Here is a 23,881-nt window from a genome sequence, read left to right on the forward strand (position 1 = left end):
AAATTTCCCTTACTTGGGGTAAGCCTCCGGCCACATAGCTGGTCATTGTCTCATTGCTGCACAATTTTTTCTGACTTCAAAAGTATACTCCCAGCAGCAGCAGCAGCTAAGTCAGGCCCTGATAAAATTTTCAAGGGGCAATGTTGGTCTTTGGTGCCCTCCCACTTCTTCTGGTGCCTTCTTCCTACCCTACCGCACTTCTAGGTACCACCCCTCGCAGGCCTGGCTGTCTCCTAGTTATCACGTATTCCCTCCCGAGGCGGCAGCTTGTGCATGGATGGGAAGTGCTTGGAGATGGCCAGGGGAGGGGAACACTGGTGGCTTACTCTGTGCCACCATCATTTATCCCCCACACGACTGTTTCTCTACGTGAGGACAACACACCTAGAAGGACACCCTCTGTCCCTCGTTTTACAGAGAAGAAACTGAAGCTTCCGGGGACTATGTAACTCTCCCGCGTCACTCTGGATGGTCTGAAGTCAAAGCTCTGTCTTTTCCCGAGTCTCAGAAGTTCCAAAGAGCACATTTCTGACGACAGCTTATCGAAGCCGATGATTGGAATGACTTTTTTTTAAACAGGCGTGGAGGTGGGAAGGGACCGGCTAGGACGCTGATGAAAAGGGAGGATTGGTGCAGCGGGGTCCCTCCATCTCCGGTGGGCGGGAGTTTAGAGGTGGAGCGGCTCTCGGATGACGTGCACTTTGCCAACTCCTGTACTTTGCGGAGGTGAGGCCCACAGTGGGCGAGTTACACTCACTTAACCCTCAAGGGTTGAGGTAAGAACATACGATGCAGGAAAATACACCTACACTTTATTTATTAGAACCAATTTTCTAATGTCTTACATGGGATGGGAGAAGAGGTGACCGATTTTCCACCCATTCATAAAACCGCAGAGTCCCCACCTGTAGTCATCAACAGAAGTATAATCACCACAGGTTTATAATTATGAGTAGGGAATTGCAATTTCTAAGCAGAGTTTCCAAATTTGGTGGTGTTAACGTGTCTACATTCCCCTCCAATATCTGTTGGATAAACAAAAACGCAAAGTTTAGCATAGGAAAGAATATGCAACAAAACATTAGTTAGGCTTCCCAGGCGGGTATGTTTTGTTTAAGTCTCCGTTGACTCTGGAAAACTACTGAAGCGGAGAATCGCAGCATAATGGGTCTCAGAGCACAAGCATGTTTCAGGAGCACTTAGAAGGGACGAGCTCTCTCCCACGGCCCGAGCACCTGGGGCGCCCGCTTTGCTACAGGGTTGGCAGAGCAGAGGGGCGGCTGAGCCCGCCCTGTCCTCAGAGGGGCAGAGACGGAGCTGGGGGAGAAGTCGCCGGATTACGGGCGTTTGAACGCCATCAAAGACGACGTTGGTGGAGCTCGTACACTGTGCCGAGTACTGTATCACGAAAAGGTAGGAGGCAGCCTGACAGGCCTCAGGAAATTAATCTTACGAGTGTAAATATGCATGCTGATGATAGCTAACACCTGTCTGCGAGTGCGGCAGGGTAATATTTTGATTGTGGACTGGCGTGTTTTCCCCACACAGTCATTCTTGTGACCTGCGGACCTTCCCACACAGGCTTTCTCGGCATGGTGCCTCGGGGATGGGATTCCCCTACAAAACAAAAGAGGCATTTTTTTTGCCTTCTGAATTTCAAAACCTGAAATCTTGGCAAAAGCAGTATGTCTGGAAGAACACTAGATCTGGGCATGGTCATAGTCTTTTTTTCCCCGCCCTAGGAGAGAACTAAGGGGGAAAGAGTTAGAGGGGGCAGGTGAGAGCAAACCCAGAAGAATTGGACCCTGGATGGGTCACTGAACAGAGGCCCGTGCTCCGTCCCCTTTGCCCTGACCCTGGCTGGCTGAGTTCCTGGAGCGGAGGAGAGATAACAGGAAATTGGGGGTCCCCTCATTCACGTGAGCTATCTGTGGCCAGCACTCCATTCCCAAAATCCCGCTGCTGCCTCCCACCCAGCGTTGTGGAGATGACAGGGAAGCATGTCTAGAGGGGGAGGGCCTGAGATGGCCTGCTAGTGCCCCCCCAGCCTGGGGAGTTCAGGCACAGAACCAAATACTTTCCAAGTCCCAAGCGGAATGGCCGAGATTCGGATCTGAGAGATCATGTGGCCAGGGCCCAGGGCCTTGGCGGCGACCCATGGGGAACTCAGGCACTGCAGGATGACGCTCGAGTCAGCCGATGCCACCTTGGACTGATGTCTACCCCCAGCCTCCCCTCCTTGTCCCATGCTAATGGACCCCGAACGCCAGCCAGATCTAGAAATGCTTGGGGTTCATGGTCCCACCAGACAATTATCCATCCCAGGAAAGAAGCCTCGGGTCCCTCGCAAATCCAGGCCCACGCGCACATCCACGTTTAACTAGCTTCTTTCAGACATATTCCTGCAGGGTCCAGCTAAACCCTCTCCGCTGTGGGCACAAATGCTTTCTTTCTCCCATTCTTAGGGAGTGAAGACTAGGACGACCTGTCGTACACACAGCCCGGGCTGCACCTGAAGAGGGAGAAGAGTAAGGTCTCCAGTGACCCCAGGTTCCTGACACAGAAAAGATCTCCCTTCTGCGCCTGAGCGGAAAAGTGGGGACAAGTCTGTCTTCCAAACCCTCCTCTCCTCCCCAGCCCCTAGGCTGGCCCACTGACCCCCTTGGCGGCTCAGTGCCCCGTCCTTGCGGAGTCCTCTCACTCTCTTCCCATTGCAACCGGAAACACATTCATTTAAAGCCACTCAGTATAGTTTGTGGTTTAACTCGTCCTCCTTCTCTGCTCCCACAGCTGATCAGTTTATAAATCTACCTCCACGCTGTCTCTCCGCTCCTTCCCATTACCTGCAAATGCTATTATCTGACTATTCCTTCTCCTCGCCCAGGAACAAGGCAGAATGCACTTCCTCTCCTTCCTGAAGTTGATCATGGCCAGCCATGTGACCTGCTTTGGCCAATAACATGTAGGCAGGGGAGCCATATGTCACTTGTGGAGGAAGCATTTTATTGAAGACACTACAGTACTTTCTTCTTCCTGCCACTTGGACCAACAACATTCCGGAAGGCGGAGGCTCTGTTGACCTGATTCCCAGAGTAAGAACTCCAAGTCTACATCAGCAAGAAACAAGCGTCTGTTAAGCTAATTCCCTGGTTGTTACTACATCACAATCTCGCCCATCCTAACTAACGTCCCTGGGCTACTGTCAGGGCTCAGGCTGTCGGCACTTGTCATCGGAGCTCTGACACATGCTACTCAAATGCCAACCCTCGAAACACCACCAGCCTGCAATGAATGAGGCAAGTATAGAAATTAAGAATAAACATTTAGAAATGCTTATAGTTAACTTATCTATTGAATCTATTAATAAGATATTTGGGGTTATGTTCTCCCCAGATCTTAGCATTGTGCCTGGTCTCTGCACAAAGCTCTGGATCAGAGCTTCATGATTAAGAAGTAGAATTACAGTAGGATTTCAAGCAATAGCAAGCAGATGTGGGGGATGTTTGGGGTGCAAGACCCTTCCTCACTCAGGGCAAAACCATCAGTTACGAGCTCCCTGAGTCTACTCTTTGCGTCAGCACGAAATTGAGCTCCAGTGAACAGAGAAACTTTCTGAGCGCTTTCTCACTCCACATGAAATTTGTTTTAGGTTTTCCCATACAAGTGCACAGGCATGAATGAATTTATTCTTTGCAATGAGACATCATAGGTGTAACATTGTTTTCCAGATCACCCACAGACAGCCTGACATTTTGATACATTTGTTCTAAAGTACAAGAGGATGATACGATTTATCCCTACATCACATCCTAGCCCCCTCCGCACTAAGCAGCTGTTTTTTTGTTCTCAGTCCCTTTGGCACAACGTCAGTATATTCCTGTGTGCCACGTAAGAAAGAGGCAGCGCAGTCTTCTGAAAAGCACAGTGCGCTAGGTGTGCGAACTGGCCCTGGTCCTCGTTGCCCACTCACTTGCTACTATATGACGAGCATAATACGCTAACAATAACCGGTAAATAACATCAGCTCTGTTGTGGGAATCAAAATAAAGAGTACTGGAGCACCTGGCAGTGAATAAAGCGCTCCCGGACTAGAATTTAGCAGGTATACATAACACTGCATTGGAAGGCTCTCCAGTTACTTTGAGAGGTGCACTGCGTAATATTTCTTTATGTCCTATTCAACGTTCAGTCCTTCGGGACAAATAATACACATGTGGTTGTTTCAAAACTGTTTAACATGCCAAAAATTGTTGACCCCTTCACCACGAAGTAAAGCGTAAAAACGTCACAGACCACAGGACACATGGTCTTCACTCACACTGACAGCATGGTTTGGGATTTGGGCTGAGGAGTGCTGTAATTGGCCTCCGAGTTGCTTGAGGGCAAAGGTCATATCGCATTAATCCTTGTCTCTCCAGCTTTTACCAGTCATCTAAGTACACAGGAGGCGCCCAATTAATGTCTAAAGGGGAATAAATAAATGAACTTTAATTCAATATTTCCTAATAGTACCTCCATTCAGTACCCTGAAACTTGAAAAGCCAATCTTCGATTTTGATTCAATTGGTTTGGAGGAAGTTTTCCAGTATCATCCGCACATTTTAAAAGCACACCCACCCAATCAGTCTTGTTTTTTTCCCAACCTCTTTCCTTACGGAGCACCAGCAGTTCGTACTCAAAGATCCTTAGGAGGCTCAGGCTGCGGGACGGGGGTGGTGAGGAACAGGACCGCTGTTGGTCTGGAAGAAGGGGAGATTGCCCTATTCGTTGCTCAGAGGCCACGACGTTATCCTAAACATGTACACAGTCGAGGTGAACCCTCGGCAGATGGATAAAGAGCTTCTGTGCAGAACTCTAGACCTTGGCAGGAGCGCTGCGCTGAGGCAGCGAAAGGCCTCCTGCCGGGGCTGCCGTGGAAAAAGTGACCTCAGAGAGGAATTCAGAGCAGAAACGCTCCCACAGAGAAGACGAAACCCCAGGCTGTCTGGGCGAAGTCCTTTGGTGCCAGGCATATAGAAGGAGAGAGCTGTTTCAGTTTAAAAAAATCCACATTACACGGATTTGTTGGAGTTTACTATTCTTCTCTATTTATAGCTCAGAATTGCGACGTGCCACTGCCGCATGTTTCTCAGGAGAGAAGGCATCTTCTAGAGGCCAGCGGGGAAACTGGCTTCGCCCGGCCTCATCGGACCGCGAGCCGTCTGAGCACAGAGGGAACACTGAGAGCGACTCAGATAATAATAATAATGATGATGATAATAATAATAAAACCACCTTTAACAACAACAAAGAAAATGTTGTAATGGACATATGGAATACTCTAAGTTAAAAATGCTGGAGACTCTGAATAATATTTCATTTTTAAAACGTATTTTAGGATGCTTAAAATGATATGGTAACCATATGGAAGCCACTGGCATAATTATTAAGATTCCCTAAAACCCGAGAAGCTATGATTTCATGTGATGTAATACGGATTATAAGAAAACCCTAGCTTGTCAAAAACAACCAGAGACATTGAAATAAAGAACAAACTGAGAGTCACCAGAGGGGGAGAGGAGGAGGGATAATGGGGAAAAAGGGGAAGGGTGGTCAAGGGCATGTATAAAGGACCCATGGACAAAGCCAAAGGGTGGAAGGATCAAAGGTGGTAGGTGGTGATGTGGGGGGAGGGCGGGGAGTGGAGACAACTGTACTTCAACAATAAAAAAAACAAAGAAACAAAGGCAAAGACAGCCCTACAGAGAAACCACCGCAGCCCCTTCCCCTGTCCTGCTCCTGCTCCTGCTCCGGTCTGGGGAGGGCCCCATTCTGCGGAGTTTATACGTATTACAGCAGCAATTGCTGCCTTTCACCACTGGGGTGCAGCCCGTTCAGTGAGCATTGCAGAGCTGGGGTCTCTTGCTATGTGATCTGTTCTTGATATTTCCTTAATAAATTAGGCTTTTGCGGGGGGGGGGGGGGGGGGCGGAGAATGAAAAGCACCATTCCATATGGATATGAACAAAAGCATAGTCTAGAAAAAAACACCCACGCCGCCTACCCCTGCCCCAAACAAGCTTATTTTTATAGACAGATCTACATTTTGAGGAAAGCATGAATAGTCACATATTTAATGACAGTTGAGAGTGTAATTTTAGAGGCATGCCAGAAAGAAAGGGGGTGTGAGCACATAAAACTTATATTTATAATTTTATTTATGCTATTTCCCACAGATCGAAAATAAATTTTCAAGAGCACTACTTCTCAAACTGATGAAGAGCACAGCACCACTTCTCAAACGCGCTGGCTCCTGGTCTGAAAAATTTGTGTTTAGCAGCGCCCTCTGCTGTCCAAACGGATTTCAGCTCGCCTTGAGGGAGAAAGTCAATCACTATTTGTAATTCACCAAGTCTACACACGTGGCATGCATCCATTCACCAAATATTAAGAGCTTAGCGTGCATGCCAGTTGCTGTGGAAGGTAAGGGGGTACACAGATGTATAAAAAAAGACATGAATGCAAATGCAATTATAAAATTGCTTGATCACACACAAAAAATCGCGTTAGCTAGTTTTTCACTAAAATGAAATGCATACAGGCAGCTGAGTTGTCTCCCCAAACTGTTCTGGACCTTTACTCACATTAGCAGGTGTCTGGCTGGCTTTGGACAGAACAACTCTGGTCCAGCACACAGGGGACATTCTGGAACAGAGCAGACACATTCCAGGACGGACAGTTGTCACAATGTCACAGTCGACCCAGAAGGACACTTCTGGTCTCGGGGTTATCTGATCTATCGTTCACTGAGCTGTACATTTCTTTCTGAAAATGCACCACCTTTCCAGCACTGTGATGAGAAGCCTCAAAAGGAATCAAGTGGGAGAAACCCTAAGAATTAATCATACACCGCTTTAGAATTCTCAGACCTGGAAATTGTCAACTGGAGTTACGGAAACTCACTGTTTCCAACCCGTGTGCCTTCAGGCTTTCTGCAGGAGCGGAGGGGGCCGAAAGAGCTCCCAGGACCTTCCATCAGGAGTAAAAGTGAAATTCAAATATCATCAAAAGAAAAGTGTCAGGAGCTAGGACAGACCAAGAAGGATGCTTTTATAACATTTTCTAATATTCCTATCCTTGGCAATTTTCCATTCTTGCTATTGTCGTTCTTCTAGAGTGATAAGCCATGACTTGTCTCTAAACCAACAGAATGTAGCGAAGGTGGGAGGACGTGTAAGATTATGTTACGTAACAGTGTGAGGTCCGTCTTGCTGAAAAACTCCTTGCTGGCTTTGAGGAAGCAACCACTTGTGCTGGCAAGGCCCACGTGGCCGAGCTGAGGGTGGCCTTCTGCCAGCAGCGTCCTAGGGACTGCGGCCCTCAGTCCAACCGCCAACAGGGTGCAGGAAGCTGCTACTGGTGAATGAGGAAGCAGGTCCTTCTGCGGTCAAGCCTCGGGTGAGGCTGCAGCCTCAGGAGCGACCCAACTCTGAGAGCTGAAATGGGTGCTGTTTTATGTTGTAAAGTGTTACAGTATCGTGCAATAACAGGTAACTAACAGATTTCAAGATATTTTTTAGAAAAACTTTTATTATGTAATAAAAATAAAGGAAAACAAACACTGAAGAAAAACCACGTCATCCTTTTACTGCCCTGCCATGCTATTATATAACCACAGTTAGTGACTCATCTCATCGTTTTATTACACCTCGGGTGGTTACTTACAGCCACGAACACACCCATGCACACACTTTCATACCTTGTTTTACTTAATATTTCTTCATGTTCACTATATTTTTTACTAATTTTTAATGCATACATAATGTACTACTCACTGTGTGTATGCCTGCATTTGTAAACAAAGGTTTATTGGAACGCAACCATCCCTGCCCCTTTGTTTACCTGCTGTCCGCTGTTACTTTCGTGCTGCAAACTGCTGAGTCCAGGAGCTGCGACAGAGACGACCTGGCTTGCAAAGCCTGAACTATTTACTCGCTGGGCCTTCACAGAAAACGCTTATTGGGGCCTGCCCTAAATTTTTAAGTGGTTTATAACTTAGGGTTATAATGGTTACTTAGAACATCTTTGCGCACATAGTTTTTATGCGAACTCGCCTGGAATACATGATAACAAGAGTGGAATAACTGGGTCTACTTCATCAAGACGTTTTTAAGGCTGACACCGTCCCCCACTATTTCTCTCGTCTCCTACGCGCGACATGGGGCCGTGGTAATAGGAAGGGAAAGGAGGCTCAATACTCTGGAGCTGACACTTCTCTGCTCCTTATTAATCCAGACATGTAGGCTTACCCCCTGGAAAAACGTATTTACAGTTTTGATTTAAAATAAACCAAAGAGGAAGGTAACAGTAGTTGCAACATTAAAAACAACTGAGAGAAATGTTTTACTTCCTGTGGGATGAAACACCAGACTGAAGGAAACTCTCCAGCTATCAAGGTGGATGTGAAAGGCATTCCAAGCTGGGTGCAGTGGCCACAGGCACCGAGCGGGCGGGCTGAGTGAGGAAATGAGGTGGCGGTCTCACCGATGAGCTCGCAGCCACGGAGAACGTCGAGGCGGGATAAGTGGGGGTGCCAGAAGAAACACGCGTTCCACCCCTCTTAGCACATCCGAGGTGTAAACCGCTACAACCATAGCTAAGCTGTCTCCAGGTAAGAAAGTTTAGAGCAACTATCCCATACTTCTGGACAACAAAGCATTCTCCTATAGGGGAAAGTTTTATACTTTAGGAAGGAACTATGGGATGGGACCGGCTAGGTCCACCCCGACCGTCTCCGAGATGCAAGATTACGCAGGTTGATGGGTCTCAGATCCAACCTTGTGTGAATAAAGTTAGCCCCGCAGTGTAGGTGTCATCTTCTAAGGGAAATATTCTGCAACATAAAACACAGAGATCAGGATGGACCTGCCCCCAGCGGATAATGTAATTCCAAAGCAAGACGAGAAAGATATGTCATGTAAGTATCCTAACTATGCCAACAAAATGTGTGAAGACATCACAGATAGCACGTTCATTTTATGAAAACATGGCTGTCAAAATGGCAACCAACTTAACAGACCTAAAGAAGTGGTTCTCTGGTTAAAAATATCATTAGCCTTTACTCTCCACCTCAGCTACTCATCAAATAACAAAATGCACCATAACTTCAGGAAGTTCTCTGGGAAACTGAAATTCCCTGTAGAGCAGGGAAGTTATTTCTACGAAAACTAAGAACATGTCCCTCTGAACAAAACGTAGCAGTTTTCTGAGGTGTGAAAAGATTTTTCATGAATCTTCACACTGCAGAGGAAGAGGGAGTTCCGTGAAAGGCTTGATTCACAGTGAAAACCGTGCCACACTTTTTCTCTTTGTTCGCCGTTTACTGCTGGGGCCTCAACACTGACCTGAGGGTCTGGCAGCATAAATCCATCGGTAAGTCTGTAATAGACTATCGTGGAATCGGACTCCACTATGGCCAAAGTAAAGGACATCGGCAAGTCTGGGTCACCCTGCAATTTTCGAGACGCCTTCAAGATCTCCCTTATCCTGAAAAGAAAGTCACAAGGCATTTAGGATTCAAAGTCACTCAATGAATAAGGTCAAATCCTGGAAAATCTCAGGGAAGAGGCAGTAGCATTATTATATCTCTAATGCTGACTAAGAAAATGTTGAGGGCTCAAACAGAAACATTTAAAGTTGTCTTCTCATACAGAAAATCCTGGAAGAAAAGGCCAGCCACTTCTCTTCTTTAAAAAAAAAAATTTATTTATTGAAAGAAGGGAAGGGAAAGAGAAAGAAACCTCAATGTGTGGTTGCCTCTCGCGTGCCCCCTACTGGGGACCTGGCCTGCAACCCACGCATGTGCCCTGACTGGGAATTGAACTGGCGACGCTCTGGCTCACAGGCAGCACGCAATCCACTGAGCCACAGCAGCCAGGGCAGCCCTTCTCTTTCGGACGCGTGCACCTCTCCTGAGCACCCCCCACCCCAGAGAGTCAGACTGGGTTTCAGGACCCACGGAATGGACACCAGCCGTGAGCGTGCAGCGCGCTGGAACTGGCCAAGGGCCAGGAGTGCTCCTGTTCCGCTTCTCCGAGTCTGTCTCTTACCGGGAAACCACTTGGTATTGAGGTTTGTTTTTTAAAAAATAGACTATAACAAATATTTCCACCACTGTGTTCACAATCACTACTTTTAAATGGCTATATAATATTCTATTGCAGGTTTTCAGGGTGAAGGTGCTAATAAAAATAAGCTGTGAAGATCATCTTTCCTAAAGGTATTTGTTCCTTCTTAAACATTTGTTGGATTTTACCAAGTATTGGAGTTATTAGACCTGAATATAGATATTTTTATCATTTTCAGTATGTATTCTGATACATCATAAAAGCTAAGAGAAAAATATAGAGAAAAATTGAACTTTTGGGGTAAAATTATGTATCAAGCTATCAATGTTATTTATAAATGATTTCAGTTTGCTTGCTGTGGAAAATAATCTATCAAATCTAAGATCTGGGTTTTCAAAGCACTATTACCTTTTGTTTACCACCACCTGAAAACCCTTCTTATCTACTCCCGAAAGCCTGTGTTCAACAATTCAGTGGCTGTAACCTCCAGAGGAGCTTCCTTTCAAAGGCCAATAAAAAATGATCAGCTGTTTTTTTCATTAAGCCAGCCTAGTCTCCAGAAGTTGGGAAAAGATTTACTAGCACATTAACATGCTGCAGCCGAACACATAAATTCCTCAACACTGCATTCTCTTCAGCCAAAGAGCAACTTGTCCCCTTACTTCCTACTTCTCATCCCTAAGTAAAAATTCTTAAGGTCACCCTTCACCCATTCTACTAGCTATTGAATCTATACAAAAATCTGAAAAGGAAGGTCTCTGCTCCGAAATATTCTTTCTACAACTACTAAAGTGCTTTTTAAAAAAATCTGTAGTAGAGACTGGAGATTTTAAAGTGACTTAAAACAGCAATAAACTTCTGGAAAGGCTGAAGCTCTGACTGGTTTGTCAGAACATCAGTCACAAAAGGCTGCCTACCTGCGACTCACAATTTAAGTATCTGATATTCGTTTGCCTCTTGTTCATCAAAACATTCCAATTTTTTACCCTCTGTCTCTACGCCAGGGCTTGGCACACTAGGCTCCCCACGTTTTTATGGCCCAGGAACTAAGAACGGTCTTTACATCTTTAACTGGAACATTGTGAATGGCCATAAAAGTACCTGCATAACAGCCTCGATTTTGCCACTCCCTCCACAAGCCTCAAATGTTTCCTACCCAGTCCTTCAAGTGCAGGCCTGCTGAGCCCGGCTCCGCACGACGGAAAAGGTCGAACGTAAGAATGCAAGGTGTGATCACAGGACAGCGGGCTCTCTTTCTGTATTATTAATTCAAAACTCAGAGCAGGAGGGTGTCCCACTGCTAAATGGTATGTAGACCTCAAAAGACCACCATTCCTACCATAACAAAGAGAAAACACCCGATGTGCTTAAAAATGTCACATTTTTTCCTCAAAGCCATAAAAGATGTGAACACAAAGAAGTTTAAAGGAACACAATTCCAAGAAGAAATGAGCCCTTCCCAGGTAAGTAGAGACCAAGAGACAGCCACTTCTGTCCCCAAGACCACTACTCAGTCTGGGGGCAAGGGGCGGGAACAGCGAGCCTGGCACAGGCCAGCGGCTGCACTGGGGAAGGAGAGGCCGGCAAGCCTCACGCCAGCCGCCCATGCACCGCGGGGACACCAGCTCTCGGTTCTTACGATTGCAGATACAGTGGTAGACGGTATAGGACTTGGGACCGAAGCAATCCCTAGAATCCAATTTCTTAAAAGTATCTGGAAGGACACCAGTCCCCCCAGATCACCAGCTCTGTCTCATGGCACTTGGCTGCGTTTAAGCAACAGCATGCAGGGTACAGAAAGGTCTGGAAACCAGCAAGCAAGCTCTAGTCAGTCTTGCTGAAGACACAGGCCTGGTCCCGTCTCAAGACATCTGAAACAAGAACGGAGATAACTGAGGCTGGACTCAGCTGCAACCCCACCTGACACCTGAGGAGACTGACTAAGCCGGGTCTTCATCCTGCCCGCCAGCTGTCGGAAAGGAGAGCTCTTGGGGGTGAGGCGGCACCGAGCTCAGTCTCTTACTCATACACCATGTCTGACACACAGTGGGCAATTCTGAGCTACGTGAAGATGCAGGAACATGTGCCTAAAAATCAGGAGCCAAAAGTCTACCTAAAAAGGCCTTCAGAAAAGTAAGGTTATGAAAAACTGAAATGCTAAATTTAATAGCTAAGGGCTCTAAAATAGCTGTTGTAAATATGTTATAGTGTTGAGGAAAAAAACCCACAAAATGGGTGAAAAGACAGAAATTTCAGCAGAAAAAAATGGAAATTCTAAAGAAAATGGACTTTATAGAATTTTAAAATATAGACTTTTAAAGTACTGACTAGACTCAAGGATAGGCTAAACACGGCAGCAGAAAGGATTAGCAGCTTGAAAACAGGTCATAACCACCTAAATTAAGTGCAGAGAAAACAATAATGGAAGGCCTAGGGCACCATCAGCAGACGCTGCCCCAGGCATAATGGGAATTGCAGGAGGAAGGGAAGAGAGGGAGGTGTAACCTAGTCCACTTCCGCTGCCCTGAGAACACAGCTGATAAACAGCAGAAATGCCTCTCCCCTAGTTCTGGAGGCCAGGAAGTCCGACACCAAGGTTCCAGCACGGTCGAGTTCTGGTGGAGGCCCTTTTCCTGCCTCACAGCAGCACCTCCTTGCTGGGTCCTCACGGGATGAGGGAGGCGGGGGTCTCTGTGGGGGTCTCTGTAAGGTGCTAAGCTCATTTATGAGGGCTCCACCCTCATGACTTCAGCACCTCCCCAAGGCCCCGCCTCCTATGCCACCATCTTCAGGGATTCGAATTTCAGCATGTAAAACTGGGGGTGGGGGACACATTGAGGTCACAGCGTTGTAGAAGCAATGGCTGAAACTTCCCAAACTGGTGTCTCTGAATGTAAAGTGTGTCTCTTACAGAGATCAAATAGTGGCATCTTGTTCTTATATCCAGTCTTACGTTTTCTGCTATTTGACTGAAGTGTCTAATCCATTTACATTTAAAATTAATCTTGATGTTGTTGGATTTATGTCTGCCAAGTTACTTTTTGCTTTCTAAGTATCACATGGCTTTTGCTCTGCCTTTACCTTCTTCTGGACTAAACAGACCCACAAGAAGTGCGCCGTTTTAATGTCTTGGTTGTTTCCTATAGCATTTTTTAGTTCTCAAGTAGTAGCTTTAGAGATTACTATATGTACTTTATCACAATTTACCTCACAGTAACACTAACTCAATTCTAACAAAATACAGAAACATCAAATACAGCTTCATTCCCATCTCCGTCCTTTGTGCTATTACTGACATATAAATTACATGCTATAAACTCAGTAACACAGTGTAATAACCATTGCTTTATATAGTCATATCTTTTTAAAAGAGGAAAAAGGATTAAAAAAATGTTAGAGTCTACATATTTGATATGTACCTACATATTTAATATTTCGGGTATTCTTCATTTCTCCAAGTTATCTCTGATGTCATTTCCTCCTCCTCCAAAGCCCATTCCCTCTCCCATCCTTTGTGTTAACAGTCACATCCATTACTTCTCAATATGCTATGAGCCTTGTCTGCTGGTTTTTGATAAATGTACAAAGGCAACTGAATGGAGAAATTCTTTCCAAGAAGTTGCGCTGTAACACGAAGACAACGTACCCCTATGTCCACACACAGGACCGCGGTGAAGATCAGTGAGGTGGTGGACGTGAAAATGCTTTGCAGGACGTCAAGTGGTCACTCAACACACATGCTGTATGGCTCTCCAGCACCCACACCAGCTTGGCTACCTTGCAAATCGGGACCTACGTGTTATCCACCCTCTCCCCTTAAAAAACGATTTCTACCTATGTTAAATTGCACGAAAGTCCGCTGGATTCCTGCTCACATCAGGGATTTACTTTAGAGATAATCTGACGAAGCAAGCCCAGATATCAACTAGAAACCTCACACGCAGCACTGATGGGAAAGGACAGTCTGAAGACACAGTCTGCAGACACAGTCTACACAGTTTGCAGCACACGCGAGTTAAAGGTAAGCTTCTTTAACCCCCCCTAACGGGCAGAGTACGACAAGGGTGGGAGACAGACGGAAGGGAAAAAACCTTTGGAGAGACCTTTACAAATCTTCCATTTGTTTGAATCGGAATGTACGTGTGTGTATTTCCTAAGGCAAACTGTGTGGAAATTCCAGCCCGTATACTGAAATTTAGGGTAGAAATTTCCATCTCATTCACATTTGTTTCCAGAGTTCTTGGATATAAACAGCAAAACATTTTCTGACTTAGAACACCCATGTGGGAAACCCTAGCATCTGAAAATTAGCTCAGAGTTGTAAAGCCGGTTTTGTCTTCAGAGTCGAGAGAAATCACTGCCAAAAATGAAGTGGAACTTCCCATCTCTGGGCTCTGTTTATCCTGCTCGGGAGTCTGGGGTGGGGGCAGGGGAACTACCAATGAACTATTGGTAATAACGCACTAAAACAGTTTATCTGCCTCTGTTACTCAAAGCACACGCGCACGGAGTCCTACAAAGATTCTGGTTCGGGGTCTCTACTAGTCTATTTTTAACACAGGTTTAAAGCAATGCTGTAAAAAAAGGTCTTTCCCATTTACGGGATAGTGATAAACTCCTCACAATGTCTACACTTCCTTTCAGTCAACAGATTGTGCTGCTTTCTCGATCTAGTAATAACAACAACAACGATAAAAGGATCCCACATTCTGTTTTAAAGGTCACACTGACAGTAAAGAAGCTGAGAAGAAGGAATAATCACTGAAATACTACAATCTCACGTACCTTCCAACAACTTTACAGTTTGAGATCATAACTCAGAAATCATAAAACAACCTTTCCTTATATGTACATTTTTTTAAAGCTCAGTTCTTTAGAAAAATATTGTAGTGATGTTTCATCACACAAATCCAAAGTAGCAATTTGGATAATAAAATTGTTTATAGTTCGTATTTGCTATAAATCCACTTATGAAAAACACAACCTGTGTATTAATAAGAAGGATTTCATATTTTTTAGTTCATTACATTTCAAGAGAAAAACCCCGCTTGAAGAAAGGGATAAATCAGTAATAACCAGTTGTTTCAAATGTCACAGAATTTGATGTCTGCAACAGGCTTTTCTTTTCATAACTGTTCAGAGGGGTGCTCGGCATGCTGTAAACAGAGGGACGGGAAAGCTGAACGAGGCTAAAGTGAAACCGCCTGCGGCCCACAGACAGGAAACTCGGCTTGGCTACTGCCCCTCCCCCAAACGCCCCCGAGCCTCAGCATTCAGGAGCAGAGGCTGAGTGACCTCTGGAGATGACAAGAAGGTTGAAGGCAGCGTTACTGTTAACTTCAAATGATGCTGAAACAGAACGCACCATGGCTTGCAATTATTATTACTTGCAACCCCCACAAAGCACTATCTCCTTCTGTCTTCTTCAGTGCGGCCAACCTGGCACAGGCTGTAGGCTCATCAGTTAAAGACATTAACTCCTTGATTTGCCTCATTATATTATTTTACTAGGACACCCCATAACCCAACTCCAAAACACAATGCAAATTTCAACCGCTGCCCAAGAAGCTGCATTCATCCACAGGCTCAATCCTGACGAAAAATTTCAAGGATATCAGACCACCTCCTCGGGAATCACGCCAGGGACGTCCTAGTAAAAAAGCAAGGTGGCTAAAATCCAAGGGGGGCGTGTCGAACACTTAGGCGCTTGTGTGGCTGCTCGCCCCAGTGGGAAGCCATTCTGCTCATACAAACTGCAAGCCCTGTGCGTGTGCGCGAGTGTGGAGGGTAGGAGAAAGAAAGAAGCTGCCGGAATTGGGGATTTCACCGGCACTGGACTTCCAACAGAGGCAACACAAGGACTCGCCTCTGACATGCAGGGAAGTCAAATGACAGAGATCATTTTACCAGTTAGTAAACTTTAGGCCTCAAATAAGTAACAGTCATCAAATGAATTTGAAATAAAGAATCTACTTTTAAAGACTGGAGATATTTTTCAATTACAAGGAAATAATTAAGAAAGTATCCTTCAAAAAAATTATAGTATTTCAGGATTAAATTGCATAATTAAGAACATATTTTAAAAGGCTCTAAATACAGTTAATACTATATTGCACATTGGAAAGTTGCTAAGAGAGTAGATACTGAAGTAATTATCACAAGAAAAAAAATTTTTATAACTACATAAGGTGATGATGTTAACTAGACTTATTGCACTGATCATTTTGCAGTGTATCAATTCCAACAAATACCAAATCATTATGTTTACACATGTAACTAATGTTAATGTCAATTACACCTCAATTTAAAACAATTAAAAATTTTAAAAATGTTCTAAAGAAGGAACTCAGTCAGTTCTAGCAGCCCTGTACTCCACCACTATTAAGTCCTCTCCCCCAGACGCTAAGGGAAAAAAGGGGATTAAAGGTAGGGGGCGGGTATGGATGAGAGTTTCCCTGGAAGGTCAGGGGGCACTGCCATTGTTCTCCTTCCTCAGTAATGCAGTACAGTTACAGTGTAAAGTGGGGGAAATAGTGATAAGTCTTGCAAGCAAATGAATTTTGCAGACATTCTAATCTTTTTGAAACTCTTGGAAGACTTCTTGAGCATATCCTTGTGTTCTTTAAGATTTGATTTAGCAAATCTTCACTGCAGAAACTTAGTAGTCTCAGAGAGCTCATTTAGTCATTCAATAAACACCAGTACCAGGTACTAGGTTATGCACTAGGGAAACAGCAATGGACAGAACAAAGTTCCTGCTTTCATGGAGGTTATTTTCTAATAGAGAAGGAAGACATATATACTTTATATGTATAAAATATACTGAGTAGCAATAAGTGTGGTAAGTGTAATAAGGGAGGACCACTTAGTAAGTGGCAACAGTATAGCCAAAAGAGTCTTGACCAAATGACAAAAGTCTTAGGACTTTTAGACTTAGGGCTGCTGAATTAGCAAATGACCAATTTGGTATATGGAATATTGAAGCCTTTTTCTAAATTTCTAGAGTAATATTCAGATTGGAAGACGCTAAGAAATCTCTCGGATAAAATGGCTGAGAGTACCCATTTATCACCAGAAATCAAAAGAAACGCTACAAATCTGTGGCAGTTGGGGGTAAAATGGCCCCTGGAGAGGCTCCGCCCTCACACAAGCTACCTACTATCCTTTGCTGGTGCCAGGATGAAAGAGCCCTTTATTATTCGGTCAGGGTTAACAGGGTGAATGATTCACTGGCACTACTTAGAAAAAAAAAGATTTACAGATTACTTTATAAAACAGTTGTTAACTGTCTCTGGATTTTATAATTTACAAAACACTTCACTCAGCTTTTTAAAAATTAACAAAATATGTATAAACACAGATAAGCCTAAAATGCGACAACTGTGGTTTAGTTTTCGGCGTCTCTCTATTGTATTTTACTAAAGAAACTGAGCTGACGCTATAATTAGGAGGCAACACAGATTCTATCGGGCAAAAGGGAGTACAAAACAGAAAGGCGTTTTCTTTGTAATTTGCTATGGGTCCTCGTGTAAGTTACTCAGACACTTCCCATTGATGACGACTGTAATGCTAGTATTACTACAGAAGCCTGAGATTCTCACCCTAAGGTCGCTGGGATACGCCCCTCGCATTCAGGAACAGTGGAGGAGGAGCAAGCACCCGGTGGTCCAAAGAAGCTAATCCAGCTGTCTGAACACAAATTTGCCTTGTCTGCTATCTCAGCACTGAAAAAGGCCCCTGGCTTTCGTCAGGGTTCCTCTGCTTGTCTCCTGCTGGTCAGAGCCCTTTGACCTCTATGAACTCACTAATACGATTTTATGCCTCTGCTGGGTCTGGGGAATTAGTGTCCACGACCTCTCTGGTCGCTTACCAGATGTGCTAACTGGACTCGTAGATTCACTGCAGCAAGAAACAATCTGGAGGACTCTCCGTGTGCATGTGCAATACAAACACCTAAGTTCATATAATACTTCTAAATGTATTATAAGTTTAATGTAAACTACCAACTACTTTACATGAGCATTAAGTAGCATTTTTAGATGACGGAACAAGGAGATGTGTCCTGCGCTTAGAGAAACACTAACTACCTCATCCCCCATCAGCACAATTCTCCCACCCGATAATCAGATGTGGGTACTTCACCTATTCCATTCTCCTACCAGAGATCAACAGCCAGTATCCACTCAGTACTTTCACAGGGCGCGCAGATGGCCCAGGCACCACAGTCTGGGCCCCACCCCCTACCTCTGTGCGGACAGGGTGGGTGAGCTGGGGTCTGGTGATGCGCTCATTTCACGCCATGCCAACTTCGACCTGAAAGACCTTCTGAGCCTTGAAGATTATGCCAAAGTGTTCTCGCTCTGAGCACATGTGATGGGTGAGTGCCGTACAGAACACACCAGTCTCAAGCCGCGTTTGCGCCGAGCAGTGCATTCTGTCCCTGCCACTGTCATGCAGAGCCGCCCTATGGCGGACGCCGTCTGCCCCCGTGCCAACCCCGTGTTGTCAGTAAAGATCGCCAGGTCCAAGGCCCGGGAAACTAAGCGGGGCATGGATAGGAAAACTGTGCGGCCAATCTTGGAAATTCAGATATAATGTGAAATGTTACCTAGAATTGTTACCTTGTAAGGTCAGCACATACACATACGCCATAAAATAAATAATGGCAAGAATAAGCCACTGTGCCACTCAATAGTTGAGATAGCCACTAAGTGGTTTTAAACTAGGATACAGTGAGATTATTTATTGTCCTCACTGGGGAAATATTTCATGACTGAGTTGTAGGTAACTGTGTAAATGATAGAGTTTAGCCCAGTTTTACAAACTTGGGCTTCAATGCTGGGGGCAGCTAGCATGCCTTATATGCTGTAAGCCCTATGTAAATAACGTGAAATTGCCCTGCCAGCAAAACGCCAACTCCTCTGGCTCTCGGGCTTTGTATACTACCCAGACTCCCTGGTCAGAAAAATGTTGTTTAAAGTTTTTGAGGAGTAAAGAACATTTAAAAAACCCACTATACTCGAACAGCTAAGCAGCATAGTCTAGGGTGACAATTTACAACTGGTGTCTCAGACTGGTTGTACAGTGTATGGAAAATAATTTGCTTCCAGCAATGAAGTATCAAAGTTAGCACATTATTTTTAATATAAGATCAATATAAATTGCTATTCCCTGCAGTAGATCATCCTTTTCATCCACTGACATTCCACCAGGCCTTCTTTTTTCAAAACCCGACATACAATTGCCATATAACACTGTGTGAGTCTACAGCGTGTGACGTGACGAACTACCAACCTGGGAGGCAAAGAGCGAAGCCCCTGCCCACCTGTTATGGCTGAGGGAAGCATCGATGGACGTCGGCACCACTGTCTGCGGCCCTTCTCCTTCTATCTCGGTACCGACAAGGCAGATGAGCTGCAGGTCCGGTAAACCCACACAGTTTACTTCATGCCAACTTTTACCTGAAAGAGCATCAGGAAGTGAACAATAGTGTTTATCAAGAATCAAAGATAAAAATTTTGAGCTTCTACCTAATATTCAGCTGAGCAAACATCTCTTACAGTGCTATCCTCTCTTTATATTTTATCTTCTCTTTTACTTATTTTGTTGCCCAATAATTCCAATGTAAATGGATGAAAAAATTACAAAACTGATGACATTAACAGCAAATGCATAAATGATAACTTACTATAATGTTGAAAACGCTATAGCCAAACCCAACTCCCCAACTCTCCAGCACGGCCCCAATAATAAAGCAATACAAACAAAAACTTACTCTCCATGAGGTCCAGGTACACCAAGAATGCTATATAGACTTGGGTAGCATCTCCTATATCTAACTCCATCATTTCTAAATACTGAAAATCAAAATGTAATTGTTAAACAGAGAAGGAAGAATCTCTTAATATGTTCTTTCACTCAATGACTATTTACTAAATATATATAATGTATAAAACTCAATTCTAGGTACAGTGGGATTTACAACGCAATGTAAGACCTGATCCCTGCCTCTAGAAAACTTGGAATTATTAGGGTAAACACACTGCATACTTGCAACTGTTAGGCAAATCACAATACATGACAGAAAGTGATTAAAAAATCAAGGGAGCGGAATTAAAAAAACATGACACAGCCTTGGCCGAGGTGGCTCAGTGGTTTGGAGCGTTGTCCCATAAACTGGAAGATCATGGGTTCGATTCCCAGTCAGGGCACATGCCTAGGTTGTGGGTTTGGTCCCGGTCGGGGCACCTATGAGAGGCAACTAATTGATGTTTGTCTCTGGCATCCATGTTTACCTACCTTTCTCTTTCTCTCTTTCTCTCTCTCTCTCTCTCTCCCTCTTGTTCCCTTCCCTTCTCTCTAAAATCAATAACTATGTCCTCAGGTGAGAATTAAGAAAAACGACACAACAGGTTAGAGGAGCTATACCCAGGAGCTTGGTTGGTGCGTGTTTTATGGCAGAGGTGGGATTCAAGTTGGGCCCTGAAGGACATGTATGATTTGAGTAAACCGAGAAGTCAGAGCAACAGCGTCACTAATTACACAAAGGGGGGTATGAGCCACACATATTCAAAGGTCTATCAAGAAATCTATCTGCCAGGAGTAGAGACATCATTTCCTTACATTACATTTTGTTGAGGAATGCTAGTAGGAGCCTCTGTCCCCCTGGTCTCTCATTTGCACATGGAGAAAGTTGCTAGAATACCACTCCCGGCCTCTCTCTTTCTCACTCAAGAGTAGGGGCTAATTCATTGCTAGATTTTAAAGAAAGGACCAAGCAATCTGTTGCTGCTTTCAGACTTGCTGGTCAGCACTGAGGGAAGGTCCTTCAGGGGTCTAGGATCCTGCAGGGGAAGCCTGAGGTTGCCCAGCTACATCAGTGACTACTAGGTGGGTAAGCAGGGCTAATGAAGAGGTGAGGGATGAGCAGACCTGAACGGGGACGTAGCTGAAGTCCCACTCTCCTGCTGGCTTCATCCCAAGTGGACAGGTGCAGCGGAACAGGGATGTTATTAGTTGTCCTCCTCAAACCTCACATGTGCTTGACCACAGCAAGGAAAAAGTAATTGGGGACCAGGTTGCAAGGCCTTGATAGCCAAGCAGAAAGTCTGAATTTTACCCATAAGGAAACACTAAGGACTTCTAAGCAGGAGCATCTGATGAAAGGGGTGTTTGAGGATGATAAATCTGATACCATGGAATTAGATGAACCTAAGTAATTTTCAAATCGAATAATAAAAAGGCAGAAGTGGAGAAACCAAACACCCAATATCTTTACTTTTCAAAAAATCAGTTAGATCCTTCAAGAGGAAACAAAAATTGAAAGGGAAGAGTTGATGGTCAGAGCCTATAATAGCCACTCACTTCAAAGGCAAAAAATCTGCAAGTAATAGAACTGAATAGCAGCGCCAAATTATAGATGAAGTTTTTAAAACTTGTCACTGGTGTTTCACTTCTTAAATACGTACACAGTGCTTACTATATGTAAAATGGTTTAATCCTGTAATAACCCTATGAGCTAAGTACTCTTATTATCCCCATTTTACAGATGAGAAAACTGAAGCACAACAAGATTAAACGATTTTCCCCAAATCACAAAGCTGGTGACAGAACCAGGATTCAAACCCAGGAAATGTAGCTTCGAGCTCATGCTCTTAACCACTATGCTGCCTCCCCATGTTACGGTTTTTCTTTTTAGGGAGTGGAATAGCATCTCCACGTTATTGTTTGTTTTTAAGGAGACAGAGCAGGAAGAAAACATTAAGCAAGATAACATGGGAAGGGGTTAACTCTTCTGACTTATGTCTTCAAAATTTTCCTTTTCTTGACTGTTTTTAGGTGATTACCTATGAAATATTGCTCTTTGGCAGAAAACTGCAATTCTACCAAAGTTACTAGACCAGTCCCTGAGATTCCTACAAAGCCCCCATCCCCATTCACTGTTCATTCATGCCAGGGACATTACTGGTATAGGCAGCAATTTGCCATGCAGAAGCAAGCAAGGACCTATCCTTTCCTCCCTTACCGCTAATACAGAAAAACACACCACAGTGTGAGGAGTTCTGCTTTGGGGAACAACCTATTCAAACTTTCCAAGGAATTCGAAAGATTAGGCATCTGCACTGCAGCAAAATCAAGTCGCACACTCGCTCTGGGCCCACGGCTTAGTGGCTTAGTTCACCTTAGAGAACCTTTATCTTTGTGGATTCCCAGATCGTATCCACCGCCCACCATCTGTTCTGTGTGGTCAATGTGAGGATTAAACAAGCCCATCCCCCAAACCAGCCCTAAATGGCCAAACTCAGACACTTAGTGGAGGGGCGGTGTTTGTCTTCACCTGCGGTTAAGAATGGCGACAGGGGTAAGGGGCAGTGACCGAGCAACAGTTCGACTCATTGAAACAAACGAAAACAACACTGCCTGCGGTAGACAGTGTGCACACGGGTCCCCTTCCGCGTGGGTCGCGCGCGAACTCAGAGACCCGGCCCTGCAGGGGTGAAGGGTTGGCAGGGGCAGCGCGGGGTGGGGGTCCTGCCTGGGGTGGGGGCCTGGACCGGCGCCACGCTCCTTCGGCGCCTCCTGACCTTTGGGTGCGTGCCCATCCAGGCGTCCTCCGGGGCCCATGGGTGGGCGCCGCCGCCGCCGAGAGCGCCGCCCGGCCTGAGACCGCTGCAGCCGGGGACCGGCTCGGAACCGCCGCGCTCTTCCATGCCGGCGGGGTGCGCGCGCCTGGTGCACCGCGCCCGGCGCCCGGCCGGAAGCAGGGACGCGCGCCCAAGGGTTCCGCCTCGCGGCTGCCCGCTGCCTCCGCGCCGCCGGGCTCAGATCGGCCCCTCCCAGCAAAGGTAGCTAGAACCTGCCCGCACCCCCTCCAGGTTTCCCCTCGTTTATTCATATCTGAGCAGATAGTAAAGGGAAGACGTTTCCTCACATCAGTGTCGTTTGTAGCTCTGTTGGGAAAGTAGGGAATACATAAGGCCTCTTTGCCTTCAGCATTGGGTCCAGGTCTCCTGTACCAGGGAACAGGAAGAGCCTCATTCAGTGCCATATAATTCATCTTCAAGCGTAGAAGTGGGCGAGATGTCCATAGAGGAAAGTGGAAAGAAGAAAGACCAGAGGGCCAAAAACCGCATGTTTAAGGTGGACTCACCTTTCAGGATTAGAGGAGCAAGAGTGAACAGGATTTGTTGAATGAGTGGTCAGAAAAGTGGGGTGCAAACCCGCAGAAACATGTGACCAGGAAGCCAAGGATGGGGAGTTTCAACCAGGCAGAGTGGGACATTGGAAGCATCTGTGGATTTACTGTGGGCCAAATGGGGAGACCCTGGAAGTTGCCGTTAACGTTTAATAGTATCCCTCTGGCTGATGTGCTGAAAATAGAGGTAGCCAAAGGGAATGGTTAGGAAGCTATTGCATTGACATATGCAAGAAATGACTCTCAAGATTGAAAGTCCCAGGCAGCGACAGAACTTCTGCTTCCAAATACGACAAAGACCCTACTGGACTATCCGCCCACAGAAAACATCGGTAAAACTTGGATATCAGACAAAAAGCAACCACCTGAGTATACTTACTGGGATGCAAGCATAAGCAGGCTGACTTTGGTAGGAAGAGCAGCTTGCTAAACCTCTGTTTTTCTTATCTGGGGAGCCAGAATAGTGAAGGAAGGAAATTTGAATGCTAAGAACTCAGGAAATCCCAGAGGAAAGAAGCCAGAGAGGGGATCCCCAAACTCTTTCTGCTCATATCTCTGACAGATCCTAAATGACTTGAAA

At 45.3% G+C, this 23,881-nt stretch overlaps 1 protein-coding gene across 2 annotated transcripts in view; it reads right to left on the reverse strand.

Moving 5' to 3' along the window:
* TSEN15 (tRNA splicing endonuclease subunit 15) overlaps positions 1-22,834 on the reverse strand; it is a 38,556-nt gene extending 15,722 nt beyond the window's left edge. Inside the window, exons 1-5 of one of the 2 annotated variants that reach the window (XM_053915803.2) lie at positions 22,691-22,834; positions 19,882-19,963; positions 19,432-19,567; positions 9,384-9,525; positions 7,125-8,872 (exon numbers count right to left, since the gene is read on the reverse strand). In XM_053915803.2, the coding sequence (XP_053771778.1) occupies positions 8,852-8,872; positions 9,384-9,525; positions 19,432-19,567; positions 19,882-19,963; positions 22,691-22,816 (507 nt within the window). In that variant the 5' untranslated portion in view covers positions 22,817-22,834 and the 3' untranslated portion in view covers positions 7,125-8,851. Of the gene's footprint in view, positions 1-7,124; positions 8,873-9,383; positions 9,526-19,400; positions 19,568-19,881; positions 19,964-22,690 lie in introns of those variants that run through there. The other variant, XM_053915804.2, reaches the window with a different exon arrangement.
* Positions 22,835-23,881: the final 1,047 nt, after the last annotated feature.

The sequence above is a fragment of the Desmodus rotundus genome, chromosome 12, assembly GCF_022682495.2.
Source record: "Desmodus rotundus isolate HL8 chromosome 12, HLdesRot8A.1, whole genome shotgun sequence".
In the NCBI taxonomy this organism is placed as follows: Eukaryota; Metazoa; Chordata; class Mammalia; order Chiroptera; family Phyllostomidae; genus Desmodus; species Desmodus rotundus.